Source organism: Nestor notabilis, unplaced genomic scaffold, assembly GCF_000696875.1.
Source record: "Nestor notabilis isolate BGI_N333 unplaced genomic scaffold, ASM69687v1 scaffold9282, whole genome shotgun sequence".
Taxonomy (NCBI): domain Eukaryota; kingdom Metazoa; phylum Chordata; class Aves; order Psittaciformes; family Psittacidae; genus Nestor; species Nestor notabilis.
This window is the reverse complement of record NW_009919647.1, coordinates 2,189-28,005: the sequence shown is the minus strand read 5'-3', so window position 1 is coordinate 28,005 and position 25,817 is coordinate 2,189. Positions and strand designations below refer to the sequence as shown.

General features: G+C 34.0%; 1 protein-coding gene across 1 annotated transcript in view; it reads left to right on the top strand.

Moving 5' to 3' along the window:
• LOC104402440 (low-density lipoprotein receptor-related protein 1B-like) overlaps nt 1–24,953 on the top strand; it is a gene marked incomplete at both ends in the record, with an annotated part of 34,154 nt that extends 9,201 nt beyond the window's left edge. Inside the window, 8 exons of the mRNA XM_010010319.1 lie at nt 839–958; nt 3,186–3,427; nt 9,172–9,395; nt 9,663–9,769; nt 12,990–13,106; nt 15,491–15,664; nt 16,174–16,299; nt 24,789–24,953. Of these exons, the coding sequence (XP_010008621.1) occupies nt 839–958; nt 3,186–3,427; nt 9,172–9,395; nt 9,663–9,769; nt 12,990–13,106; nt 15,491–15,664; nt 16,174–16,299; nt 24,789–24,953 (1,275 nt within the window). The remainder of the gene's footprint in view (nt 1–838; nt 959–3,185; nt 3,428–9,171; nt 9,396–9,662; nt 9,770–12,989; nt 13,107–15,490; nt 15,665–16,173; nt 16,300–24,788) is intronic.
• Nucleotides 24,954–25,817: the final 864 nt, after the last annotated feature.

The window sequence follows — 25,817 nt, the reverse complement described above, 5'->3', positions numbered from 1 at the left end:
TTTTATCATGAAAGATTATCAAATATTAACATTGGTTGAGAATGCCTAAAGGTGTATGGTAGACCATAAAGTGATTTTATGATTTAAGGGGTAAATGGGTGGTTAAGGTCTAGTGGATTATTTAACTGAGAAATTGGGGTTGGTGTTTAAATTGGTATATGAGAATATTTTGAGACGTTTAAAATAATGAAGATGCATAAACCAAAACTGAAATAAACAGGTTGAAAGTAAAATTCCTTAGAAAATGTAATCTTAATATATATGATAGCACACTGGTCAGGAAAGAGACATAATTGTTATAATGAGAGAGTTTATCAAAAAGATAAGATAAATCTACTCTCCCAAAGAATGAGTTGTGAATTCATTTTTGTTACTGGTGAGCAATAACTTACAAAAAATGTGGAGATAGTTCAGTGGGACTATCAAAGTAAATATATACTTGCAGACAAAGATTTCTATCTTTGACTCTTAAGCAAAAGGTATACACAGGAGCTTTTCCAGTAAGGGATAATCGTGTAGCTTTGACTGTACCAGAGGTAGGTATGTTGGAGATAATTGTAGCAGATATTTTCATTCTCGAAGTTGGTTTCTAGCTCTAATGATAATAGGTTGATGTAGGAAGGATGGAGAAATAACATAAAAAATCTTTGAGATACTTTGATTGCAGTGGAAATAACATTAGTGATAATTGCAGAAGGCTGCTTTTTACTGTTGCAAGATAACACCAGTGCTTATGAGTTCTTTTTGTTCATCTGCTTTGTTCCATGATTTTTCTGAACATTTTAGATAATAGTTTATTAAACTATAGGTATATAAATTGCAATTCTTTTCCTCATAGATATCAACGAGTGTATGGTATTTGGAGCCTGCTCCCAACACTGCAATAATATTAAGGGATCATACAAATGTGCATGTGAGAAAAATTATAGGGAGAGGAATAACAGCTGCATAGCAAAAGGTAAGGCTATAAAAATCAAAATACAGGGATAGTACTAAATCATTTGTTATGAACATAGTTGGTAACACTAATGTGTTGCATATACAATTTATTTTTATATAAATATTTCTTGAATAGTACACAGAAATAATTCTGAAAACCACTCAGACTTACCTTTCCCTTCAGTAAGCAGTAAATTCTTACCACTTCCATGTATATAAGCATGTGTGATATGAAAGTCCATTTCCAACTCCATCTCTACTACATCTCTACAAAAAGATAAACACAAATAAGAAAAACAGAGATTATATATTGGCAAGCATGTAAGCATTTTGGTGAAGTTTCAGAAGCTTAAGAAGAAGAATCAACTCTTTCATAAAAACATGTTTTAGAAATTTAGAGATAAGTAGTATTTAGAGTTAATGTATTTTGTTTTGTCTTGTTGAGAAATCATATAGAAGTCATTTAAGTGGAATTTTTCTAAGTACAGTCACCTAAGAACATACTCCTCATATATATCAGCTGCCGAGATCATGATCCAGTGAAGGTGAAGAAGTATACACACAAAGGTTACTTCAGCCTTTCATAAGGCAGAGGTGTTGCACACAATAGAGGTAATAGTTAAGTCTAGGTATTAAGTAACTTGCAAATCATAATGAAACAGCTGCCTGAGTAAAGTTAAAATAATCTTTATGGATCTGCATCTGAATAACTGAAAATATAATAGTAGCATCTCACCTGAGTTGAGTGAGATTTTGATGTGAGTTTGACTTACACCTATGTTTGGAGTCTTCAGCGCAGAGCGAGTCTTGAAGTTAGAAGATACGGCTTCTTATATGTCTCTGTTCATAACTGGTGCACAACTATGAGTAGTACAGGATCTTAATCTTACGGTCAATAAGAACATATTGTGGACATTCATCCTAGAACTGTAATAGATTGTATCATGTTAAATTCAGTTCTTCCTTCTTTGTAGCACACCAGTCAGTAATGTAGGTATGCCCTTGCTGGGTAGTTAGATGGTGATAGTCAGGTTTCTCACATGCTTTGTTCACACTCTCTTGAATCAAACTTACCATGGGAAGATCATATCAGTTGAATCATTAGCAATTTCTTCTGTATAATGTGGACTTTATCAGGATTTAGGGTCATTGCCTATTACCACAAAAGCAGTCAGATTATGACATGGGAACAAACAAGATTATTAATTGTAGATAGTAGCTTGTTATTGTAGAAATACAGCCATAATTCTGAGAGGTTATAATTTAAAAATCTGGGAATCATTATCCCACATCTGAATTTTTCCCAACTTCATTTCCTTTGTAATACAGTTAATGCTTCCCTTTTCCCCTTCTTGATACTTGCTTTAATGGAACTCTTCTTTTTTCTTGTATTTAGCAGGAGTGAGGGAACAAATTATTTTTGATATTTCATACTCCTAAGGAGGAAATGTGTTGGACAGACGTTATTATAAGTTGATTATCTATGGATGAATGTGGTATAAATTGGAAAATTAAAAAATTGCAACTACATTTTAATAGATTCATCAGATTTGAAATTTTCTCAAAACTTAATAGTTACTGGAGAGCATTTTCTTATGAATAACATACTTTACAATATCTGAATCAAGATGCTATCTAGGTATCCATTAGTACCACCCATTCACAGCTATCCATAAATGTTCACAATCTGCAATATAAGAAGATATAAGGCACAACTGCATATGTTCTGTAGCAACTTTCAGCGAGTTTGCTCATATTGCAGTCAATTTCAAAATTTCACTGCCTTTACTAAATACAGGATCATTCAATTCCTGATTTCCAATTAAGCAATTTAAAATAATGTTCATTGGCAACTTTGTGTTCCTTTAAAAGATGCATATTTTGGACCCTTAGACACAATATGCATATAAAAACGTAGCAATTCATATGGGCTTAATGCATAATATCCCCTATTTTTGTATACTGTGTAAAGTGTTCCAATTATCATATACTCCTTAAAACATAGTCTTAGGTGTCACAGTGTGAACTTGTAGAGCACTGAAGTAATACATACCACATAGTATGAAGAGTTGTATTTATTGTCCAGAGTGTGAGTGTTTTTGCTGTCTTCATCAGAAAATAATTTTAACATAAGAAATTATAACAGAAATTATATGATAAACACCAAAAAGCTACTGAAGTGAAAACTACTTATTTTGCATTGCTTGATATTTACCTTAATTTTGTTTCATTACAATAATCCCTAGGCTCTGAAGATCAAATTCTCTATGTTGCTAATGACACTGACATCATGGGTTTTGCATATCCATTCAACTACAGTGATGTTCATCAGCAAATATCACATATTGAACATAATTCAAGGATAACTGGAATAGATGCATATTTTCAAGGGGACATAATTGTTTGGAGTACTCAGTTTAATCCAGGAGGGATTTTCTACAGAAAACTTCATGACAGAGAGAGAAGGCAAAGTAACAGCGGCTTGATAGTAAGTGATCAAAATCAATGATAACGTCATACAAATTTATTGCATTTTTCTTTTCTAATTGTCTATAATGTGCTCGTTAAAATGTCTATCTGAGAACAATTTTATTCAAATGGTATATGTGTCTTCTAAGGCATTTCCATTCAAGACTCTTGACAGACTTGGTTGAGTCTCTAAGAGAACACAACTGTAGTATTTAAAAAAGTTTTCCACAGAAAAATAACCAGTATGTGAGAAGCTTGGAAAGATTATACCATCAAGAGATGCTGTAATAGATGTATGTAAGCAACACATGGTTTAAAGAAAGGCATGAATTGCAAATGCTTGGAAGACAGAAAATGTAGATAGGCCAAAGACAAGCTTGATTTCTATAGGTGACCATATAAACAGTAATATTAGCAAAACTCTGACAAATGTTTAAAAATTGTAATGATACGTATTTGTTCCTTTATACGTTGAACTGTATAGTATCTTTATTATGAATAAACATAGATGTAATTTTGCACTTTACAACAGAAATGAATATTTTTATAACCTAGGGTATTTTCAGGTGGTCTTTACTTGAAAATAAATGCAGATTGATACTCATTTTGTCTAATATATTTCTACAAAATTCTCAAGGAAGTGTTAGTGTAGGTAGTGAAGATAACAATGTGATCATTCTTTACACTGATGTTTCTATAATGCTGTAAATTTAGGGGTTTTTTTTATTTCTTTTTTTCTTTTTTTACTTAAATGTGGTGGCAGAGGAGAGTTTTTAGGTTTTTCTTGGCCAGTAATAAACCAGGTTAGAAATAACACCTGTCTGGCTGTTTCCTTAAACTTAGGAGAGGTAGCAGTGTTGACCTTACATCACATGAATACTTTTATATCCCCAGTAGGATAAACAGCAGTAGACTGATCTTTCATCTATCATTCAACTCTTACACACTTGAAACTACTTCTAAGTACCTTTCATCCAAGGATATTTCCTTTGCAAACAGCTGACATTCCTGACCTTCGATGCCAGCAGGGCAAAAAGCCTGAGGATGTAGACAGCAATGGACACTGAAGATATCTTGTGTTTGTGATGGCATATATATGGGAAGACAGGTTAAAACCCAACACTTCCACTTGCCCAGCACAAGAAGGTCTAGATTTTGTAGACAGAAAGTGTATGGAAGTAAATCTAAAATAGAAAATTATTCCTAGCATGTCTAGTAGGTCAGATATGTAATTTGAGTTTTGGGGAAGGATACTTCAGTATGTATTGAAGTTTACTGTGACTTTTCTCATTGAAATGTACAGATACCTGTGCCTAAGAAATCCTGATAGACACATCTCTGTCAAGTTCATTATTAGAAAATAACGAACTTGTAAAGTCTTGTGAAATTGTAGTGGTGTGGGGGGTTGTTATGTATTTAATTTCTTTTTGGTTAATATGCACATGCCTTCTGCAAGAGTAAGGATGTGACACTGTCTCCCTGTTTAAACTAATAAAGATAAAATGTTCTTTGAATTACTATTATTTTTCTGAAGTACTGAAATACTTTCTGCTTTTTGTATCCCTGTTTCACTATTCACTTTCTAGTCACTTCATCTTAATTCAAAATTATTGGAAAAATTATGGGTTTCTTAGAAACCATTTTCCCTTTGTCAGTGCAGGTAGTTGCTCATGAATATGCTTGATCCAAGCCATACAAACCTTTTTTACAAATCTGTATGTAGAAAACGCACAGACTGTATCCGAATATGTCTTTGATAGATTTAATTTATATTTGTGAAACATTTATTTCTCATTGTGTTCAACTATTCAGGATATTTTCCCAGCATTCTGTCATTAATACTCAAATATTATTACCTTATATATATAACTGATCAGTGGGTTAATTGGTTTTGTAGCGTTGCTTTAATATTGTCACTTAGATTTGGTTTTGAAAAGCTTGAGAAGTCCTTAGTTTTAACCCAAGTTTTTTAATGGGTAAGTTTTCAAAGATTACATTATAACTTTTATATCTAGACTTTGATATGTAAATCAGGACAGCAAACTAGAGCAAAGTCACCTGCATTTTCAGGTAATTACATTAATGCAAAAATCCATCTCAACTGAAATTGCTCCATGGAATTAGCATATCAAGAGCCTTCCTCAAAGAGTAGCTTTAAATATCTCTTCTATTTTTCTGAAAAAGGGGTTTAAGCTTGGTACAAATTGAAGCATTAAAGGAAATAGTAAATATCAACTCTTCAGAGTTTATTGACAGATGCAGAAGAGGAATGCATTTTAATTGAGTTAAGATGGTATAAATGAATTGCTGATAACTGGTGAAGCTGTTTACTGGAATAATCCTTGGAGGGAGATATGTAAGTTATCTGAGGTGAATATTCAACACAGAATCACTTGCCGCTTGAACTCAAGTGCTGTTTTCATGGAAGAAGACATAAAGCTGAACTTTAAAATAATTGTATCATATAATGGGAAGAAAAACATAAGTTTTGTAATGTATCCAGTCAGTATGTTAGCAGCTTCCTCCAGTCCCAGTGTTTTGTGAGCTTAACAAGGACCCTTAACCACTCCTGTGCTATATTCACATGTATATTCACATTCGTCCCAGGGCCCAGTGTGTCACTATGAAAAGAACAATTTCTAGACTGCTTTCTCTATTTATCACTAATATGTGGTTTTATCTTAAAGCTATAGCTCTGTATGGATGAATTTTGTGTACTTAGGAGATCCTCTCTTTCTGGAATCTGCTGGTTGGGATTTTAAAATGATCCTACTAATGTGAAACAAATAATGGTTTCGTGAACCATTGCATCTACTGGGCTGTTCATCTCTTGAGGAAAATTTTCTGTTTCAGCGAGTAAAAGTCTCTAAGTTCTCTAGTATTATTGTTTCTCATTTATTTTTATTGTTCTAATAATGTATCATTAGATAATGTATTATTTTTAATGAGGGTATTTAAAGCAACAAAAAATCATTAGTTTATTGTTCCAGAGCAATGCCATACCAAAAATATCAATAAAGTAAATAGACAAAATATTGCTTAACATGTGCTTATGATATAAATTAGATTTGTAATTTAGTCTTCCTGTGTTAAAATGCTAAGCACTGCAAGATGATGGGTTCCTGCTGCATGTGTGACATGTTTTCTTCATTCAAACTCAAATTTTGGGGTTGAAAATATTCCTGTAATCTACTGTTATATCAACATGGTTCCCAAATCCAAGCTTCCTCTCCCCCCCGCTTTTGTTTCATTATAGTAAGCTTTTTTTCTTTTGCTTTTTTTAAAAAAAATCTTTATCTTTAAAACAGGTTTTACAATAGGTAGCAATTCTGACCAAAAGTCATCAGGCTGACACAGTCTGTAGTTATGCAGAGACTATAATATACCATAGCATAAAAGACAATTAGGCTTCAAACCCCTATTTTCCAATAAGTTATAGTACATTTTATTTAGCTTCAAAGTGGGCTAAAATAACTGTAGAAAATAGTAATGTGATTTTGTTCCTGTATCTTCATTCTTATTCTGTATGCAGAATCATTCTTCAAAATTAGCATAATCCAAATAAGCCATTAGGTAAAAGCTCATTTACAGTAAGTAATTTTCCTAGACAGTATGAAAAGATGCATAACACATCAGAAATATGATGTAGCTAGGCTGAAATTTAATGAACACAACTGAGAATTACACAGCCATAGCATCAGCTAGTGGTTTTTATTCTCTTTTTTTACATTTTACAACAGATGGCTCCTTTACATTTGTTCTGGTTATATCCTTGTTCGTTTGATCTTTAATATGCACCACAGCATTACTGGAATTTCACTTCTGTATAGTTGAGAAGAATGAAAAAGGTTCATTGTTAATAAGCAACCCAACCTTGTTCTGGAATCTCTTTAGGACACTTGTTTGTCTTATTTACTCATAGACCAGCTTTTGGGGAGCTATCTCTTACTCTGCATGGTAACTCCCATCATGTCCTTACCTGATACCAAAAAAAGTAGTTGTACTGTCAATAGTGGTTGTTTTACAGTCCACAGAAAAACAAGGGACTGTGCCATCCATGATAGCTGCTTTCCTTTTAGAATAATATTTGGTTCCTCCTTGTAGGCCAGTGTCATTAATCCTTTCAGTCTCCAGGTATGAGAGGGTTCTTGACACAAGTGCCTGAATATTATCCAGAATTAAGAGGAGTTTGGATTAAAAATACAATTGTGCTTATCTGCAAATACCTGCATTTTTTTGGTGTCTTGTCCTTTACATGAATGTTGCTTGGATAATGTAACCAAAAAAAAAAACAAAAAAAAAGTTTGTTGCATGCAAATACTATATTTCTCGGGGAAAAAAAAAAAAAAAAGGGTTTTTTTGTGGTATCTCTGGAACCATCTGCTGCAAATATCATAACAAAGAATTATGATATGCTATTTTGGTTAAAAAGTGACTATGATCCTGTTTATAAAGAAATACTGTTTTGTAAATGCAGTGGTTGATTTTGCTGCTTTAATACTCATCTAAGTAGAAAGTCAGGGTTCTGTATATCTTTACAGTATGCATCCTGAGACATTTTTGCAGAATAAAGGTTTATGAACAATGAAGTATCTAAATTCACCTTTGCAGTTCTATTATTTCACCTAGAGAATGAAATGACCTTTATGCTATGATTAAAATAGTCTACAAATGTCTTGCAGTATTAGGGAACTCTGGCACCTGAAGAAAACAAGTTATTATAGGATTTCTTCCCTGATTTTTAGTTACATAGCTTAGTAGCATTCCATTACTACATTTGCCAAGTAATAGACAGTTTTGTTCATGATTTAACTTGATGTTGTTCTAGGTAAACAGGCAAACAATTGCATATATATTTAATTCATGCAGGTCTTGAATTTTTTCTTATTCCGCATTCATGTTAGAAATAGTTGGGTAGTCCTATTTTACAGATTTTACTCCTCTACAGGAATTCTACTAAACTTGAGAAACTTGTTTATGTATATATTTCCTATTTGCAATACGAACTTTATCCATAGGACCAGTTTTTAGGATAAAGAACCGTAATGATAACTGTGAAATCATGACAGAGGTACCACGGTTCGTAATTTTGAAGTTATAATCAGTCAAGCCTCTTTTACATGTGAAGCTGAATATTGCACTAAATAGTTTCATTCAGTGGTGGAACATGGGAACAGTTAGCAGCAAGGGAAGAGAAGTAAAAAATTCCATTTAATTGCATACTAGTATTGGTCAGAATACAGGGGTACTTCTGTGCAGTTTTCTAAATGCAGTCATTTTATTTACTCTTGGCAGACTGCTAAGCAGCTGTACCTCAGGATGATCTCAAGCACCATTTTTACTGAAGGCTTTAGAATGGGACATTATAGCGTAGTTCTGCTTGGAGTATAATAGCTATATAACCTTAATTCTTCATTTTCCTTTCTTTTGAGCTACAGTATGTAACATTTATTTGCTTCACTATCAGTAGTTCAAGTCGTTCATGCCTAAGTGCTTTTTTCTTAATGTAGGTAGCCTTAGACTTGAGAATACTGTTTTAAAACAGCAACTTGTTTTTCTGCATTGAATAGAACTGTCAGCAGATCACTTACAGCTTATTTCCTACAGCTAGAATTTATGTCTTTCCAATGCAGCATTTTAGGATATTTCACCACATTAAATATAAAAGTTACTTAACTGTAAAAAGTTACATAAATCTGTAACTTTGCAGCTGCTGTGAAAGATCATTTCCATAAATCTAACTTAAACATCTGTTCCTTTTAGTGTCCAGAATTCAAAAGACCCAGGGGTATTGCTGTTGACTGGGTTGCAGGAAATATTTACTGGACTGATCATTCCAGAATGCATTGGTTCAGCTATTATACAACTCATTGGACTAGTCTGAGATACTCCATCAATGTAGGTCAATTGAATGGACCAAACTGTACAAGACTCCTTACAAGCATGGCAGGAGAACCATATGCAATTGCTGTAAATCCTAAAAAGGGGTATGTATATGTCAACATTACTCTCTTTTGGCAATTCAAACAGAAATGCAAAGTCAAGTAAGGCAAATAAAACTATGTCTACAAATGTCTAAACTTTTCCAAATCATTTAATTAACTTTCCTGCTCAATGTACCTGTATGTAAACCAGAATCAGTTCTCTCCCATCTTTCAGGTAGGTTGAAAGGCTGATGATAATTTCGTATCAGTGAAGCATTATGAGTTTCTCCATAGGCATCCTGCTTACTTTTTTATGTTTAATACTTTCAGAATGATGTACTGGACAGTTATTGGGGATCGCTCTCACATAGAGGAATCATCCATGGATGGTACTCTGAGAAGGATATTGGTTCAAAAGAATTTACAAAGACCTACAGGTATACAACTTACCCATTTTTCTTAATTACATGGCACTTCCTAACTCATGTAGATTTGTTGGCTGAATTCCGGTTTCTCCATTTGCAAAAAAAAAAAACCCAAACCTTTTAAAAATATGTATTCTGGTTATTCATAGGCAGTTACTAATCAAATTCTTACCTCTCTTTTCAAATGATACATCTTAATATGACTTGACCTTTCATACAAAGTTTAATACAATGATTTTACAAAGTGATAGATACCAAAGGACTACATATAATCAGTTACAATATGATTTGTTCAATAACACTGAACAAGCGGAGTCAATTAAAGGAACACCAATTAGTGGTGAGACACATTTTTTAAGAATGTGTTTGAAATCTCACAGCCTTTTCTAGTTACTTTCCTGAATACATTGCAAAATGGTAGGAAACAAGGTTTAGGTATTCACAGAAGCAACAAGTTAATTATCTCCATGTTTTACCAAACTATTTTGAAGCTTGACAGTGCATGTTGAGAACTCATGAATTACCGTTAAGACTTCATTGACAGGATAAAAGTAATTTATATGACAAAGGAAATGATAAATCCAGAACGAAATATGTCTTTCCTAAATAGCAGCATCCTACCTTGAAACTACAACTGATTTGATCATGACCCATCTATACTGCAGTATTTGATAGGCTTACAATGATAATTTGTTGTCCAACTTTGGTATGCATATTTGTTGAAACATAGTCTTCTTTCAGGAGGATGCTGTCTGAATATCTGAGTGTCTCAGAAACTGCCATTGTCACAGCAACAAGTAATAATATTTTAACATCAGTCAAGTTCCATGCTAAGGTTGGCTTAAGGTGTTGTGTATGCAAATTTATCCTAATCCCTTAAAGGGGATTATTGACATTCTTTATTGACATGATTAGACTAAAATATAGCAACTTAAGAAATTACATATGTGTTAAAAGCTTTGAAGATAGGAAACCTAAGCTCCTTAGGTAAGTAAGAAGCACAATAGTAATCATAATAAAAACACATAATAGTAAATTCAGTAAGACACTTCTGATTATTAAAACTGAAAGACAACAGAAATTTATGTTAATCAGAGTTGTTACATATTTTTTGCTGAAGTTTTTATATAAAACATTCTGAACATATCAGATATACAGATCATGAGATTTAGTTCTAATTGCTGGGATTGGGGTTTTTTTGGCTCTTATTATTAGTTTAGTTGATTACCAAGGTTATGTCCTACAGAGCCAGCCATCACTTTCTTGAACATAAAAGGGCATTCGAACATTTCCACCCCACTTTTTTTTTTTTTTTTTGGCTATCAGTATTGAATTAGTGAATTTACTGAATTTTGTAGGTAGGTAATAATGGTATCAAACTTATCTGAAAACCCGTACCAGAAGCAGACATGAAAAAGCTTTTCTTCATAAAATTTTCTTTCATATATTTTACACAGCAATGTTTCGCATAAACATTTAGCCAGACCTCTGCCTCCTTACAAGGATGAATAAAATGAAGATTAAGAAAATTAGCAGAGTTACCAAAAATGAGCAGTCTTTGCAAAGAGGGAATTTTAGAAACACCTTGTGACAATATTGCGTTTTCCTATGCCTTCTGCCTGAAAACACAGTTGTGAATCCTTCTGTGCTTTTCTTCTGTTACTTCATGGTAGAAAGCAGACATTTATGGAGTTGTTGGGGTTTTTTTGTACATTTTACACAGGTCCATGTATTTGTAAACCAAATGCAAAGTCTTTAATATTTCCTCCCAAATGAGACTTTACTACTATTGTTTAGATGAATTTTAAGATTTTTACTAAACAGCTATGTTCCACTACTCTTGAATTTATTACTAAATATACCTTTTGTATTTCAAGTAAGAGAGGCTGAGAGTTTGAGCATTTGGGCTTGACTTCACAGGATCTACATTGTAACAGCTATCACAGGACTGCTATATGTATAAAACAAAAAATAACTACTTTTTTACATTGTTATCTCTGATACTGTGAAAGATGTATTGAGAATGTTACTTATTTGTTATTTGAGATTTAAATATTCTTATTGAAATGCGAAGAATAATTTAAAGCTGGAGAGTAGGGACCGCTTCTAAAATACTCTCCCTTATAGGTACCACGTATCACACAGAGTTGACACCTTGTAATTATCTTTTAGCAGAAATTATTCTCTTTAGCTGTATGCCTGAATACCAGTGTTTCTTTTAAAGAGGGTGTTGATTTTTTTTTTTTTAATGGAGTTGCAAATGTAAACATATTTCACTGGTCTATGCATCAGACTTCCTCTCATTTATCTGTGGCTGATTAATTTATGAACTTAAGAGGAATATTTTTGCTATTATTTATAATTTCTTTTGATGTAGTTTTTCTGACTTAGCTACTTACATAAATAGAAGGATACTTTTTCCCATTCTTATTAAAAATACACCATGACTTCAAAAGCTCAGTATTAAATTATTTTATGGTTCCAGTATTTTTTCAGGCTGAAACTTTTGAGATTACCTAAAATGGCATATTAATCTTGTAATCATCCACTATGAAACATAGACTGTCTGATTTAACTATTTAGTTACTGTCTGGAGGCTGGGTAGTCATGTTATCTGCTATTCTCATTTGAGCTCTGTCACCCTTGTGCTTTCTTTTCATATTTGTGTGAATATATACATCTGTCAACACTGCTGTTTAAGTCTTGCAGCATTAACATAATTAAAATAGTTTGATTTTTAATTCCCATACTAATCACTGCTTGTGAAGTATTGATTGTTAGAAACCCCACAATTATATACTTGTGGAAATGGGATAGGTTAGGAAGGCTGTATGAAATCTGGATGACTTGCTTTTAATGCATTGTCAAACTGGTGCTACTGCTTAGAAATCTATTGTCATAATAAATTTTTTTGTTGGTAAAGCAAATTACCAGATTAGATTCTATGTTTACTTCTCACCTGGTATATATTTCTACCTCCTGAGGATGATGGGTTTGAAAAGGTACTGACCTTGGAAGAGTAAGTTAAAGAAAGTGAAAAACCACAGTTGCTTCAAGGGGAAGGTTTAAGCAGCAGGTATTAAATTTTGTTGTTCTTTATTTGAAGTCATGTCTTCGTTGTCACCACATTTTGTGTTCTTAAGAATATGAATAGCATAAAAATGTACACTTATATAAAGTATTATTTGTTTTTCAGGTTTTATATACTGATTTGATATTTTTTTCTTTGTAGGTCTCGTAGTTGATCAGTTCAGTCAGCGTTTGTTCTGGGCTGATTTTGAATTATCTGTTATTGGCAGCGTTCTGTTTGATGGTTCTGATTCAGTTGTGTCTGTGAGCACTAAACAAGGTATGGATAGCTTTTCTATAACATGATTTCTATTTTATTTTATTTGGATGAAATTTCACTATTCGGAGAAACTATGTAAGCAAAAAGCAGTGATGATTAAGTAATATTCATTGCTTTTGTTAGATAATATTTCAGATATTATCTAATCAAATAGATACTTAAGGTAGGATAATTTTAGCTTTAAAATAATCTGATTAAGTTACTTTATGGAAACAAATATTCAGTGATAAGTGCAAAGTTTGTTATCTAATATGATATCTTAAGTATTACCAAATAACATTGTGATTAATATTTAAGCTTGGCTTCACTTGGACTTGAATAGAAACAGGAGCACTTTGACTAGTTAGAAATTGGAGCTGTCTGTATTGCACAGGAATTGTATAATTTATAGAAAGTGGACCTGTATAAGTTCTCAGAAAAATAATGGGTTTGGCTTTCAGGTCAGCAAGTAATCACAGAATTCTGCTAGCAGAATGTGAATGAAGAAAGTTCTTTTCATAAGAAAAGAGATTCTGCTTAAGCAAACGTTGGTTTTTATAGAATTCCATGTTGGCTTTTCAACGATTTGATAATATATGTAATAATTTAGTAAATTTGAGTTGAAAAGAGAGGAAACATTAAAAAAAATAAATTTGAAAGCAGACTTTTTTCAGAGGATTGCTTCGTCGGCTGTTGGTACGGAGATTCATCAGGATGATATTACATTTAGTGCTAGTGAGTGTTTTAACTAATCTGGAATTCACCAGGGATTTCTGAAAGATACTAGGACAAAATCTGCCATAATCCAAACTGAGCAGGATGAGATTTAAATCATCTTACTCCAGTTTAATACCATTTTATTTTACAACTTGGATTAATGTACATGGAAATAGTCATCTCAAGAAGGATCACTTTGGGTGCAGGGATCTGACTAAAACTTCCTCTAACACTGAACCATTCTGTACAGGTGCCTGACAAGAGATTGTAGAAGAGAGTAACTCCTCCTTGTAACGTTGCTTGCACCTCCTTTGGTTATAGTATTCCATGGTGGCTTTGCTGAAATCTATCACAAAACACACATTTAGTACTCGTGTTCAGTGTTTGTGTCTGGTACAAAGATTGACAGAGTAGTAGATTGTGCTTTAATCTGTGTCAGTAGTAATTTTTATTTTAAGAATAAACGGGAGGTTATTCTTCAAGAGAAAGGAAAAAAAACCCATGAAGCAGTGCTACAGAATAGAATGCATTTAAATTGATGACTTTCGAACTATTCTATACCATGAAGGGGTTTTGTTGTTTTGGGTTTTTTTAATAGCACAAAGGGCTGCCAAACACAGCAAATTTGGGGTTTATAAAAGGGAAATTGGAATGTAGAGACTTTGTTGCTTCCATACCTAGCATTTAATACTGAAATTCACGATAACTAAAGCAACGTTTCCTGTTGACCTTTCTAGTAATTATGGAAAAAATAGGACAAAAGGAAAATTGGGGGAGTTTAGAACTTGCTTAGCAATGAGACTAAACACTGCAACCCATTTAATTAAAAATGCATAAAATAATGAATTAGAATTCATAAATATTTTCTTATCGAGTACCAAGTATTGATAAATTGGAAAACAGTAGGAACAAATAAAGGCTGATAATTGAAACTGAATGAATACAAGTAAAATATAAAACCATTTTTACAGTAAATGGAGATAATAGTAGAAACAAGGTGTCACAGGGAATGATAGATTCTGTTACTTTATAATTTCAAATCAAGAAAAGATACATCTCTGGCAAAGACGCTTTAGTCAGAAGCTATTCCCTAGCTATGTGTGTAAACGTTTGAATTTCCACAGCCAGTTGTGCATAGGAAATCCATCTATGTGATCTGATTAGCACTTGTAGCTCTTAAAAATGAGGAACTGGTAGAGTCTTAACATTTTATTTTGCATTAATTTACAATAATTATGAATTAAAATAAGTATAACATGAAAGCTAACATTTGAAATATATTAAGAAGGAGCTTGAGAAATGTTTTGTCAGAATAGATTCTTTAATGTACAGCAAAATAATCTATTTCTTCCATGCATACTTCTAGTTAAAGCGTGGTACCTAAGTACAGTCTCATTAGCTAATTTTTACTGTAGATTTTCCCTGCTGTTCAATAATCAACTGGTTTCTGAGGCTGAATTGTGTAGAAAGCTAATACAAAGCTTGAGATTTCAGTTGTAGTATGGGAAGTGTTCCTTTTAAACAGACTGGTTTTTTAAAGGCAGTCTCTGTGGGTACAAAACAAGCTGTCTGAATAATGATGTCTTTTGGGTGGTAATTGCAGTAATGCAATTGAAGTTGTTATTATTAAACCCAAGTTGTTTATCATTTGAATATGTATTTGTATTTATTATTCATTTTTATTTAAGGTTTACTGCATCCACATAGAATTGACATTTTTGAGGATTACATATATGGAGCAGGTCCTAAAAATGGTGCATTTAGAGTACACAAATTTGGCAGGAGCCTTGTAGAATATCTAAGTGTGGATGTTGATAAAGCAAAAAGTGCCTTGATTTTTCACCGCTACAAACAAATGGACTGTGAGTAAGCATAATTAATTTAAACTCAATATTGAACAAGTTCACCTTGGGGATGTGGGAGCAGGAGGAAGTAACCAAGTTGTATAAATATAAAACAGAAACTGATTGTACAAAGCGGAAGTAGATTTCGTAATTTCTTTAGATTTCATTTATTAGATTTCTTTATATAATTTTGATTTAGATTTTTTTGATGCATTTTCTCTCATTTGAAAGGACATTGGACAAATGTTTGCTGAATACAACGAGTACCTCTAGCCACAATTAGATGAGGTTTTTTTACTACTTATCACCAATACATTTTTTGTTACTGGAATAAATTTTATCCTTGTATGCGTCTTGCACTGCCAGTTAAATGAGTGTGCTCACTGACTTCAGGCTCTTGATATCCTGGTAATTAGAAGTGTATCAGAATGTCTGAATCTGATTAATTTTTTTTTTTCCTACTTCTAGAACACAGTGTAATTCTAAATGAAGAATAAGTATTTTTAATATTTTGTGTTTTTAAACAGTGCCAAATCCATGCTTGGACCTTACATGTGAATTCATTTGTTTACTCAACCCTTCTGGTGCAACATGTGCTTGTCCAGAAGGAAAATCACTGCTGAATGGAACATGCATTGATCAGAGCCTCTTAGGTAGGTATTGGAAACTGCATGAGAACCAGAAAATAAACAAATGGTCACTTTTTCTCACTGCAAAAGACTAGGCTGTCAGTGAGTCAAGAGATACCTGATGCAATATGATGTTTAAAGGGGAATGTGAATATAAATAGATCAACAGAAACGTGAAAAGCTCTGAAGTGGTTTGGATTCCAAATTAAACATTAGCCATTCAGAAGAAAAAAATAACCTTAAAGACTGTGAAGAAACACCTCTGCTTAGACTGCAGCAATAGTCAAAAGACAGTAAGAGCAACATGGCAAATAATGACGACTTTGAAGTAACTGGCAAAAAAAGAAAAAACAACTGAAATATTTTTATCTAAAATTGTATCTTTCAGTAAGATTTATAATGACTAATATCAAGACACATGAAAGAAGACCTCATTGTGAAAAAGCTACTAAGTTCTTGATTTGAGGGCATGTGGCGGGGGCGAGGGGTGGGGGAAGAATCTTCTTTTCCAAAGAGATTATTAAATAGTCTAAAACTCTTCCCACTCTAATTGAGGCCAAGCCTAAGGTGTTCAGACTGCTGGAAAGGATTCTTAGTGAGCTTGAATTTTAAAGGGTTCTAGAAATCATGGAATAGGATTTCTTACATGTATGAGAAGTCAGAATGTAGTAGGATGTTTTTCTAATATTTAATTCCAGGCTTAGGAGTATAAGGAATACATTTTTTAATGAGATCCTCAGTATTTAAAAAGCTCAATTTAGTGATTAATTTAATTTACCTGAAATTTCAATATTCTTTGGAGAAAATCTCACCTATTTATACTGCCTGGTCTTTAAATCTTGAATTAACTCTACTCTGATTTAGTGGTTTGTGATGATTAATGAAATAAAACTCTCCTGTCCAGCAGCATTCCTCTTTCTCAGGAAATTTAGGAATATTTTAGAGAGTAAAACAATATCAGAAAATTTGTACTAGGTAACAAACCCATTCATGTTTTTTGCTTATGTAGGAGTACATTGTATGGAATGTATTTATGGTACCAACCCAGCTTTTACATGTACTGTACTGTGCTCTGTCAAAAATAGAGGAAATAAAGCTTTATTACTGTGCACCCTTCACTGAATACCTATCAATGCACATATATATAATAGTTATGCAATTATTTAAAGTAGTTTACAGCTGGTTTGCAACAATTTCCACTGTTAGGGTAGAAGTGATGACACTGAAGTAGACGTAATAGAAAACACTAGTATACGTTTCTAAAAAGGTTTCTAACTCTTGAGACAAATTAGTCTCAACACTTTCTGTCTTCAAAGAACATCCCACCTCTCTGCCCCTCCAAGTGTCAAGTCTTGGTTCATCTGAGATGGATTCTTGTCAAGATTTTCTACTGATACCACCTAATACTCCAAATTGCCCATAGTTACTATTTCAGTGTTGAAGAAAGGACAAATAGAAGAATATTGTTTTTCACTGGTGATTGGTAGTGATTTGAACCCACCATTTCACTAATGCTACATATTTACTAGTGGGGCAAAGTATTAGGTGATTGTAGAGTGTTCAGGAACTTATGTTTTTATTAAAGATCTAAAGAGGCTTTTAAATTATTTTCACTGCTGGTTGTGAATTTTTACGGATAGACAGAAAATGCCTAGAGAAGCATTTTTAATATATTGCTAAATTTCAGTATTGTCCCACAACTGCAATATCTGTTATACCTATTTAAAGGGCTGCTGAAATAGTGTTTCTTATTTTTCCGATTCCAATTATATTTCAAGTAGGTTGCTAATAACCTGCAAACAAAAGTCAAGTTCTAAACCAGGTTCTTTTCCTTTAGGAGTTTATACAGTATGGAATAATTAAAAAAAAAAAAAAAAGAGCCATAGTCTTCGTTTCATTTTCTTAGAAAGTGCTAGAAAATGTATATTAAATATTCCAAGCCATATTCGTTCAGCTTGTTTTAATCTAGCATTATATTGTGTTCATTGTCTTAGAGCATTTTTGGCACAGTTATGGATGTCAGTAACCAAAACCAGGAATTCCTGCTTTATATGGCTGTCAAAAGCTGTATATTGTAGAAGACTTACCTTACAATCCAAAGGGAGGTTATATAGGTGGTTTTTTTTGTTTGCTTGCAGTAAAATAGTGATTCAGAGTCAATTTAAATATTCCTGTTGATTTTGCTTGTCTTCTGGTTTGTCTTTAAAAGAATGAAACGCAGAAATTTTGATTTGAGACCTGAGGATCTGTGAAACACTTTTTAACTGATATATTAATTTGGCTTTGTAGGTGGATTTATCATAATTTATCCACTTACTTGTATAGTAGATAGGTTACAATAATTTACATACAGTGTATGTTATGTGTTCAAAAATTTACTACCGCTAATATACACATCTGAAAACTCAAACTCTCTAACTCTCTTTCAGTGGACGTCATTTGTGTAGCAATAAAAGTGAGCTGTACTGGTTGTTTTTGCACAATAGCTATTTCAAGTCCTGTAAGAAGACTTCTAATGTCACAAATGAGTAGTAATTGTGGATATCAAGAACTAGTGTGACTAAATTGTACTTTCTGAATAATATATAATTCAAGTTACAATAGTAAACAGTAGTATACTGAACATTTGTAATACTTTATAGTGTCTTTTAAATGGTTTGGGTCTTAAAATGTAGTAAGGAAACTAGTAGTAGATTTCCATTACTTGACAGAGTCAAAATGGGACATCCATCTCCACTTCCCATTCATCATGAATAGTGCCCCCAGGACAGTCTATGTTTGAAGATCTGTTTTGACAATGCATATGTCTCTATCCTTTTGAAAAATGCTTTCAAACAAATAATAATTATTTTCAACATTATTATGACATTCTTCATTTTGGTAGTTTTTGCATGACTATTGTAAAGACATGCTTCATACAATTTCTTATTACTCTGTCTACCTTTAGGTTGGTGACTAGGAGGTAATCTCTCTTGCTGTTTTTCTTTAGACTGTATCCCAAAAAATTACTCAGTCTTGTTCATGGGATTGTTGTGGGGGTCATGGTAGGGTGGCAGTTAAAGAAAGAAAACTGAGCTAAATCTTGAAATTCTGCATAATGTTACCACTGGCTCGATCCATTGAGTTATTTTTCTTCATAAGTCCTAGATGAGGAATTCTAATTATCCAATCCTCAGGGGGCTTTCTGTAAGACTGAATTCAGATTTCTTCTGTTTCACCAGCATCTCACGCAACTGCTGAGAAACAGCTTTTGGGTTTTATTTGGCTTTATCAAGCAAGACTTATCACAACATGTATGTTGTATCATTCAGAATGTTTTTATAATAAAATGAAAGCAAGTTCCTGTGTGTTCTTAGACAAACTTCCATCCCATTTCTCCTTGGATGATTATGATTGACAAAACATAGTTCACTTATGTTTTATTTATTAACTGTAGCAGCCCTGACTTTCTCAGTTTAGAAGATACCTTTTAGTTTCAAATGGGTAGAGTACTACTTCATTTTCCTAAGAGAGACCACTGAATTTGCATCCGTTAGAGTTACTGTATCTAATTGTCTGTTACACAATGAAAGTTAAAAACGTACCAAGAGGATGAAAATAGACATGTACTGGAGGAAGACGGTGTGTGCCACAGCTGAGTGAGCAAAAGTAATGAACACTTCCAAGAGTTCCGTATTCCAGAGCTGCATGTTTATCACTTTTCATTTTAAGAGGGAATATTTGTGCTCTCGTGGCTGAATGAAAAGCCTAAGAAAAATTCCAAAGACTCCAATCTGACGTTGCTTATGAAAAGAGAAGAAACATTTAATTTATCACAAGTGTTTCCTACAGCACATTTCTATGGGGACTTGCATAGTGCACACTTAGATGGCAGACCAGGTGCTTTGGCTAGGGATGTAGAGGTTAATCGTTGTATACCTTCTTTTTCACCCACAAAGTCTGCCTCAGGGAGTTGTACTGGCAGAAGCTATGGCAGGTCAATCGATGCTCTCTTCTTGGGTTTTCTCCTGCTTTCAGTCTTTTTAGACATCAAATAGAACAGGCTTCACACAGAAATCTGCTTCTGGTTTGGAAAAAATCTTTTGTTTACAGCAGTATCTTCTGTATTTACAAAAGGGTTACCATTGGGACTGATAATTTCCCAGAACAGAAGAAAATGGGTTACATTGCAGCAGGAGTTGGTTAGTTTTTCTCTCTGTCCATCCTTTCCTTAGCCCTTCTCTTCCATTTACCTTTGTAAAGCGAACAGATTTTTTAAAGAAAACAAACGTGAAGGGAGAACAAAGAGGATGATTTTAGAGCATTCAGACAAAATTTGGGATTATACCTTGTTCTAATAAATTTCAGCATATGGAAAACTGGCAGATATTAAGATCCTCATATGGAGGGACAAGAAGATTTATACAATCTTAATGTAACATTAGAACTCTGCATTTGGAAGGATGACCTACACCCTAGTCTGAAGCATAGGCAAGAACAAGTATCTGTCTGTCCCATGAGTTGAGTTTTTTCCACTGTTGGGAGGGAAACTGTTCTTGTCCTAAAGAATGTAGTTCACAAACCTTGTACTCTGTAATGTCATCTCTCCATTTAACTGCCTAGTCCAGAAATGGTGGATATTTCAAAGGGAAAAAAGAATCAAAAAGTAAGATTCATTTTTCTCAAGAAAGGGTTGTTACAGAAATGCCAATAAAAGATGTGTGTTTGTGTGATTGGAGGGATAGGGATGGAATATCAAAAAACTGAGTGAAGAAGAAAATACCAGTAGAGTTCACAATGCGTTCTTTGTAAGACTTCCCTTTACTTTCAGTTAAAGTAAGGAGTCAGAGGTGGAGCAGAAGTCCGTTAATGATTGTGTCAAACAGTCATATCAAGAAGAAAAACTGCAAATCAAAGCTATTTGATTCTTTATTGAAGATATATTAAGATCAAAATAGGCAAATTAAGGCAGCTGAAGACTACATAGCCAGGGTAGGAGAGAATACATGACCTATGCCCTATCCTTCCTTTCATGTTAGCACTATCAATCAATCAAGTAGCTTGGAGTAGACTAGGAGACTAGATCCAGTAGACTAGGAGTGGGATAACAAGTGAAATGATTTACTGCTGTAATTGCAGAAGTGAAGAGTAGCTGAGGGGTGTTTGAATCCAAGTTCCAGCAAGCTCAGAGAAGTATTAGATTGACTCCAGATTGAAACTTTCTGAATTTATTTATTTTTAAACTTTGTTCCAAGATTGGGTACTTACTAGAGCTGTTCCGACCTCTTGCAGAGAGAGGTCTTTATTCAGTAATTCACATTGAGAGTATGCACCTTTTTCTAACAATTCTTCTGTGGTTTTCTCCTGTATTATTATTCTGCTCATGTCTCCCATACAGAGGTACCTGCTCCTTTTTTGTACTTAGTTGATGTGAATCAGCAAGAGTAATTTGATTCTTGTATTTACCTTCAGACAACAAAGCAGCAGCATTAAAACCCCTATATTGTTAAAAGTTTACCATAGTATTTTAAAACTGGCTTATCTATTAAATCTTTCAGTCCTACTTCTTAGCTTATTTAGACTCCAGAATTGTTGTAATAACTTTTCTCTGTTTCATGTTAGATTTGTGTTGAAACTCTTGAATTTAAAATGTTTTACAGAGAACAAAATCAAAGACAATTTTTAATAATCTTACAATGACAGAAAATATAAAAAACTTTTGTATTTTTTCAGGAACCTTCTCACTTGACAGTTATGTTAAGTTATAACATATATTGCATTTTAAAAGTATGACACGAGTGTCCCAATCTTTTAAAGCCAGTTTGATTAGAAAATAGTTACTGTGGGCCATTTTTGCCTCAGTATATTTTCCTGAAAATATGAAGGCATGTATTTCTTGGTGTGGTTAGGGTAACTTTAAAGTTTGTGGTTCATGTTTTATACTTCTAAATATGCTTTTTGATTACTCTATTTATCTCTTGAAGTCATAGCCTGTCATAATTTCCTCGTTTCTTTCTAATTTCATATCTTAATTCTACAGAATTGATCTAGAAAAGAAATATCATGGGGGGTTTTTATGTGCTATCAGAAAGTTTCTTAAAAATGAGCACTTATCAGTACTTTAGTGTTATTTATCCCATCTTTAACAAGTTGTGCTCTGTACATTCATGACTAATGATAAGTAAAACAGATAATCAAAAGAAAAATAAACCTTCTCTCCAATAAGTTATGTTACATTATCTATTTAAGCAACTACTATAATCATAGAATCATGGAACAGTTAGGGTTGGAAAGGACCTTAAGATCATCTAGTTCCAACCCCCCTGCCATGAGCAGGGACATCACACAATAAACTATGTTGTCCAAGGCTCTGTCCAGGCTGGCCTTGAACACCGCCAGGGATGGAGCATTCACAACTTTCTTGGGCAACCCATTCCAGTGCCTCACCACCCTCACTGTGAAGAACTTCTTCCTTATATCTAACCTAAAGTTCCCCTGTTTAAGTTTAAAGCCATTATCCCTTGTCCTACCACTAGAGTCCCTAACGAAGAGTCCCTCCCCAGCATCCTTATAGGCCCCCTTCAGATACTGGAAGGCTGCTGTAAGGCCTCCACGCAGCCTTCTCTTCTCCAGGCTGAATAGCCCCAACTTTCTCAGCCTGTCTTCATAATGAGTAACTGAAGAATGGTTCATGGAACATCAAAGAATTTAATGAACCACCTAAATAAATAAATAAAACACTGAGGCATCCTGAAACTCCCAAATACAAAGTAGCTTTGTTACAGCACATGTACATATGCAGAGTGGATATCGAAAAATTAAACACATACAGTATTTCATTTTTTTGTTGTAAAACACCTGAAATAATCATGTGCCAGTCAGCCCACCACAATAATTTTTAGATTTCTTGTTTAGTTTCAGCTTAATTTGAGAGGTGCGATTGCCTGAAAGATGATGATCAGTTTCCAGAGGTTTTGTTTAAATAGGTTTGATCCCAGGTTACATGTCTGCACTATCTCGGAGCTGGCTGTGAATGGAGGCAGCTAGACCCTGCCAACAAGGGGTATATGCAGGCAGGAAAGAGAAACTGTATCCAACGTTCCTAAATTTTGCATTTGCAATACAATGTATTTCTTTAACTATCAAGGAATTGGTGTGCCTGTGTCAGTCAATGTTAGACCTCAACAAATATGGGACAAATGGGAACCTTGGCTCTTTTCTATTAGTCATTTAACTAAAACAGGGTAATTCGGCAAAACATCTGCAGCTGTTGGATATATTACTGAAGAGTTCTTAGTGTTTGTGGTGTCCCTTTTATTGAAAGCCATGTATGCTCAAATGCTGAATTAGGAAGCAGTCTGGCTTCTCAGGATTTGTTTTGCTGTGCGAGAAATGAAAGGTCTTGTTGCTAAAAATATGTTTTGGGCTGGAAAGATGCTTGTCTATTTCCTTAGGATTACAGTTATTTGGATGTTTGAGCATTGTGTGCATGCTAGTCTATAATTAATTTCATGTTGGTGTCATTGAATGGATTTTATATCTTGTTCACTGAAATGAGTAGAGATTTATTTTTCAAAGTGTTTCCAAGACAGGCACAATTCTAGTTGCAAAACAGTTTCATAGAGAGATTGAATCTGGCCTAATCAGAATTTGTGTCACCTCGTACCTCACAGCTAAGACAGTAGCACTGCTGCCATAAACACTCAGTGAATGCAGAGCATGAGGGAGCATCTCAGTGATTTTGCAGACTTAGCAGATGAGAAAAATAAATCAGAAAATATAATTTAGAAGCAACAAGTTATTACGAAACTGTAATTTTTTTAAGGAGGATTTAAAGGCTGAATAATTTTCTTTTAAATATTTTGGATAGGGTTTTGTTAAGAAGTGTGTTACTTAATAGAGACAGTGGAAGAGGGATCAAATAAATAAAATAGAAAAAGGCTGAGGTCACCAGAAAATGACTGGGGAGATTTCTGAGATCCCTCGGGTGAAACCAACATTCATTTTTTCATTTCTGTAACTTGGAATGACAGTTTCAAACCGGAGTTCAGGTAGTCATTACTAACTTACATCCTAAGGAGCTCACCTTTTCTGGGACATGATTTGGATGAAGGCCAGGTTGGAGAGGGCTGTGAGCAACCTGACCTAGCAGAAGGTCCCTGCCCATGGCAGGGGGATTGGAACTAGATGATCTTTAAGGTTCCTTCCAACCTAAATCATTCCACGATTCTGTGAAGCATAAGTACCATGCAGAGGCCCTCATTTTGGTAAGGTGCAAGGTCCCAGCCCTGCTGTACAAGGTAGCACAGCCCCCACTGCCTGTAGCTTTTGATAGCCTTTCCAGTGCTTATGGTCTCCTAAATGTATACTTTTTTTTCTAGCACAGTAGAAACAGAAGAGATAGTTTATTTTTTCCATTTTAAAAGTGATTCCCCTCTGCTCCATTGACAGAGATCATTTAAGATGCAAGGTTCTGTTTTGCCTGTTACATGAAATTGGATTGTTGAAAACAACTCTATGTGTTCTTGCTGCAGATGATACCTGTAAATTAACCTGTGAAAACGGAGGAAAGTGCATTATAAACGAGAAGGGGGATCCCCGATGTCACTGCTGGCCAAGTTACTCTGGTGAAAAGTGTGAAACTAATCATTGCTACAATTATTGCCAGAATGGAGGAACTTGTGGAGCATCTCTCCTAGGTAAATATTTCTTAGCAGCTCTATTTTCCTGTTATACCTGCCTTAATTAAAATGTTTGAATTTGTTCCTTGTTTGTGATATTTTTTTCTTTCTGTAACTTGTACTTAAACCATGTGGAAAATAGCAGTATATACCATATATGTACTATATAATCATTAGTACTTTTCATTCATGTGTTTTGGTGTTTTAGCAGAATTAAGATGCACTCCAGAAAGGGAGCATATAAGTAAGTATTCAGTATAAAGATGCAAACCTTGACGTATAGAAATGGAACTGTAAAGCACAAGATCCAGGCAAACTACATCTGGAACAATCCCACACATCTTGTTTTCTCTTTATCTCAGTTCTCCCTCTAAACTGTTTTGTGCATACACAGAGATATTTCCTTAAATTACAGATTTGTGTGACCTCAATCTTTTACCTTTGTCTTACTGGAATTCATGGAATAGGCATTTTACTCATCTAATTCTCAGGGAGATTTGGTTGATTGGAACTCAAATCTTTTGTTTTCCCAAAGGAATTTGAAATTACATCTCTCATATTCAGGGAGATTATCCTAGCTGTCAAAAAGTGGGACAGTTGATCTTTGTCCTAACACATAAGCTGTTGTAGCATGTACAATGCGATCAGTGTTTGGGCTGGAGAGGGAAAGTGTGATAAGAAGCACTCTAAAATTTAGTGATTCTGTGAGAAAGGAGAAGATGAATTCTGTTTTCTGCTCCAATGAATATTTAAATACTGATTCAAATTAGAAGAGCTGAAGAAGAGTTTGCTGCCTAGTCCCTTCTCAGAAGCCTGTCAGCTGCTGAATATAGTGTGAATCATTTTTGTCCTGCGTGAAGTGACCAACACTGATCTCTGAGA